Consider the following 4,673-nt stretch of genomic DNA (forward strand, 5'->3'; position numbering starts at 1 on the left):
ATGAGTGCCATGGGATCTTTAGTGACCACAGAGAGTCAGGACACCCGTTTTAACGTCCCATCCCAAATATTAGTAACCCTATCTGTTTCCTGGTACACAGACATCTGAAATATTAGTCACCCTATCTGTTTCCTGGTACACAGTCATCTGAAATATTAGTCACCCTATCGGTTTCCTGGTACGCAGACAGCGAATAGTACATTGTATTCTCTGCAGTTCGTTACAAATCTTTTTTCCCATCTCACCTTAGGGTTTTGCTGTGGGTCAGGAGACCGCTTCTGTAACATCACCAAACTATGGCGTGTTAATAGTTGATCCTTTAACTGAGGAGGGAAGAGACAGAGCCTACCAGAGTCCCGGAGACCACAGGCTGCCCTGCCATCTCTCTGTTACCACCTCCAGCAGACAGACAGACGTCAGCCATGGCTAAAGGCTTCTACATCAGTAAGAACATGGGGCTAGCAGGCCTTCTGATGGGGACTGGAGCAGTGGTCACCATCATCGCCCTGGCAGCAGTCTACCATAAGGAAAAGACCAAGAACCAGGAGAAACTTGTGGATGGCGCGGCCATGTTGACCACTGCCTCTCCAACCCCCGCCACCCCCTCCACTCCTAAAGACCCCTGGGACCACTACAGACTGCCTGACTCCCTGTCTCCCGTCTCCTACAACATCACCCTTTGGCCTCGACTGGTTGTCAATGCCTCTACTGGCCTCTACGTCTTCACAGGACAGTCAGCTGTGGTGTTCCAGTGTAAGAAGGACACAGATCTGATCCTCATCCACTCTAACAAGCTGAACCTGACTCTGCTCAATGGCCACCATGCCAGACTGACTGGCCTGGATGGATCTACTGCTCCCACCATAAAGAAAAGCTGGCTGCAGGTTCCTACTCAGTTCCTAGTGATCCAGCTGGATAGTAATCTGATGGTGGGGAAACAGTATGAGCTGTACACTGATTTTATAGGAGAACTGGCTGATGACCTGGAAGGATTCTACAGGAGTGAATATACAGAGGATGGTGTTAAAAAGTAAGTACCAACTGCTACTAGTCTTATCCCCCCAGACTCCAGACCACATACAGTATATACATAGGGCCAGACTCCAGACCACAGTATACCCCTAGTCTTATCCCCCCAGACTCCAGACCACATACAGTATATACATAGGGCCAGACTCCAGACCACAGTATACCCCTAGTCTTATCCCCCCAGACTCCAGACCACAGTATACCCCTAGTCTTATCCCCCCAGACTCCAGACCACCCACAGTATACCCCTAGTCTTATCCCCCCAGACTCCAGACCACCCACAGTATACCCCTAGTCTTACCCCCCCAGACTCCAGACAACCCACAGTATACCCTAGTCTTATCCCCCCAGACTCCAGACCACCCACAGTATACCCCTAGTCTTATCCCCCCAGACTCCAGACCACCCACAGTATACCCCTAGTCTTATCCCCCCAGACTCCAGACCACAGTATACCCCTAGTCTTGTCCCCCAGACTCCAGACCACCCACAGTATACCCCTAGTCTTATCCCCCCAGACTCCAGACCACCCACAGTATACCCCTAGTCTTATCCCCCCAGACTCCAGACCACAGTATACCCCTAGTCTTATCCCCCCAGACTCCAGACCACAGTATACCCCTAGTCTTATCCCCCCAGACTCCAGACCACCCACAGTATACCCCTAGTCTTATCCCCCCAGACTCCAGACCACATACAGTATACCCCTAGTCTTACCCCCCCAGACTCCAGACCACCCACAGTATACCCCTAGTCTTATACCCCCAGACTCTAGACCACCCACAGTATACCCCTAGTCTTACCCCCCCAGACTCCAGACCACCCACAGTATACCCCTAGTCTTATCCCCCCAGACTCCAGACCACCCACAGTATACCCCTAGTCTTATCCCCCCAGACTCCAGACCACCCACAGTATACCCCTAGTCTTATCCCCCCAGACTCCAGACCACAGTATACCCCTAGTCTTATCCCCCCAGACTCCAGACCACCCACAGTATACCCCTAGTCTTATCCCCCCAGACTCCAGACCACCCACAGTATACCCCTAGTCTTGTCCCCCCAGACTCCAGACCACAGTATTTCCCTAGTCTTGTCCCCCAGACTCCAGACCACCCACAGTATACCCCTAGTCTTATCCCCCCAGACTCCAGACCACCCACAGTATACCCCTAGTCTTATCCCCCCAGACTCCAGACCACAGTATACCCCTAGTCTTATCCCCCCAGACTCCAGACCACAGTATACCCCTAGTCTTATCCCCCCAGACTCCAGACCACAGTATACCCCTAGTCTTATCCCCCCAGACTCCAGACCACCCACAGTATACCCCTAGTCTTATCCCCCCAGACTCCAGACCACATACAGTATACCCCTAGTCTTATCCCCCCAGACTCCAGACCACAGTATACCCCTAGTCTTATCCCCCCAGACTCCAGACCACCCACAGTATACCCCTAGTCTTACCACCCCCAGACTCCAGACCACCCACAGTATACCCCTAGTCTTATCCCCCCAGACTCCAGACCACCCACAGTATACCCCTAGTCTTATCCCCCCAGACTCCAGACCACATACAGTATACCCCTAGTCTTACCCCCCCAGACTCCAGACCACCCACAGTATACCCCTAGTCTTATACCCCCAGACTCCAGACCACCCACAGTATACCCCTAGTCTTACCCCCCCAGACTCCAGACAACCCACAGTATACCCCTAGTCTTATCCCCCCAGACTCCAGACCACCCACAGTATACCCCTAGTCTTATCCCCCCAGACCCCAGACCACCCACAGTATACCCCTAGTCTTATCCCCCCAGACTCCAGACCACAGTATACCCCTAGTCTTATCCCCCCAGACTCCAGACCACCCACAGTATACCCCTAGTCTTGTCCCCCCAGACTCCAGACCACAGTATACCCCTAGTCTTATCCCCCCAGACTCCAGACCACAGTATACCCCTAGTCTTATCCCCCCAGACTCCAGACCACCCACAGTATACCCCTAGTCTTATCCCCCCAGACTCCAGACCACCCACAGTATACCCCTAGTCTTGTCCCCCCAGACTCCAGACCACAGTATACCCCTAGTCTTGTCCCCCAGACTCCAGACCACCCACAGTATACCCCTAGTCTTATCCCCCCAGACTCCAGACCACCCACAGTATACCCCTAGTCTTATCCCCCCAGACTCCAGACCACAGTATACCCCTAGTCTTATCCCCCCAGACTCCAGACCACAGTATACCCTTAGTCTTATCCCCCCAGACTCCAGACCACAGTATACCCCTAGTCTTATCCCCCCAGACTCCAGACCACCCACAGTATACCCCTAGTCTTATCCCCCCAGACTCCAGACCACATACAGTATACCCCTAGTCTTATCCCCCCAGACTCCAGACCACAGTATACCCCTAGTCTTATCCCCCCAGACTCCAGACCACCCACAGTATACCCCTAGTCTTACCACCCCCAGACTCCAGACCACCCACAGTATACCCCTAGTCTTATCCCCCAGACTCCAGACCACCCACAGTATACCCCTAGTCTTATCCCCCCAGACTCCAGACCACATACAGTATACCCCTAGTCTTACCCCCCCAGACTCCAGACCACCCACAGTATACCACTAGTCTTATACCCCCAGACTCCAGACCACCCACAGTATACCCCTAGTCTTACCCCCCCAGACTCCAGACAACCCACAGTATACCCCTAGTCTTATCCCCCCAGACTCCAGACCACCCACAGTATACCCCTAGTCTTATCCCCCCAGACTCCAGACCACCCACAGTATACCCCTAGTCTTATCCCCCCAGACTCCAGACCACAGTATACCCCTAGTCTTATCCCCCCAGACTCCAGACCACCCACAGTATACCCCTAGTCTTATCCCCCCAGACTCCAGACCACCCACAGTATACCCCTAGTCTTGTCCCCCCAGACTCCAGACCACAGTATACCCCTAGTCTTGTCCCCCAGACTCCAGACCACCCACAGTATACCCCTAGTCTTATCCCCCCAGACTCCAGACCACCCACAGTATACCCCTAGTCTTATCCCCCCAGACTCCAGACCACAGTATACCCCTAGTCTTATCCCCCCAGACTCCAGACCACAGTATACCCCTAGTCTTATCCCCCCAGACTCCAGACCACAGTATACCCCTAGTCTTATCCCCCCAGACTCCAGACCACCCACAGTATACCCCTAGTCTTATCCCCCCAGACTCCAGACCACATACAGTATACCCCTAGTCTTATCCCCCCAGACTCCAGACCACCCACAGTATACCCCTAGTCATATCCCCCCAGACTCCAGACCACCCACAGTATACCCCTAGTCTTATCCCCCCAGACTCCAGACCACCCACAGTATACCCCTAGTCTTATCCCCCAAGACTCCAGACCACAGTATACCCCTAGTCTTATCCCCCCAGACTCCAGACCACATACAGTATACCCCTAGTCTTATCCCCCCAGACTCCAGACCACAGTTTACCCCTAGTCTTATCCCCCCAGACTCCAGACCACCCACAGTATACCCCTAGTCTTATCCCCCCAGACTCCAGACCACCCACAGTATACCCCTAGTCTTATCCCCCCAGACTCCAGACCACAGTATACCCCTAGTCTTATCCCCCCA

The 4,673-nt window shown here is 53.6% G+C and overlaps 1 protein-coding gene across 1 annotated transcript in view; it reads left to right on the plus strand.

The window, feature by feature from the left end:
• Positions 1–265: 265 nt before the first annotated feature.
• The window catches only part of LOC311122777 (aminopeptidase N-like), a gene marked incomplete at its 3' end in the record, with an annotated part of 18,617 nt that continues 14,209 nt past the window's right edge, over positions 266–4,673 (plus strand). The window contains exon 1 of the mRNA XM_084197097.1: positions 266–1,030. Coding sequence (XP_084053223.1) covers positions 423–1,030 — 608 coding nt within the window. The 5' untranslated portion in view covers positions 266–422. The remainder of the gene's footprint in view (positions 1,031–4,673) is intronic.

The sequence above is a fragment of the Coregonus lavaretus genome, assembly GCF_964263955.1.
Source record: "Coregonus lavaretus genome assembly, contig: HAP1_SCAFFOLD_1525, whole genome shotgun sequence".
Classification (NCBI taxonomy): Eukaryota; Metazoa; Chordata; class Actinopteri; order Salmoniformes; family Salmonidae; genus Coregonus; species Coregonus lavaretus.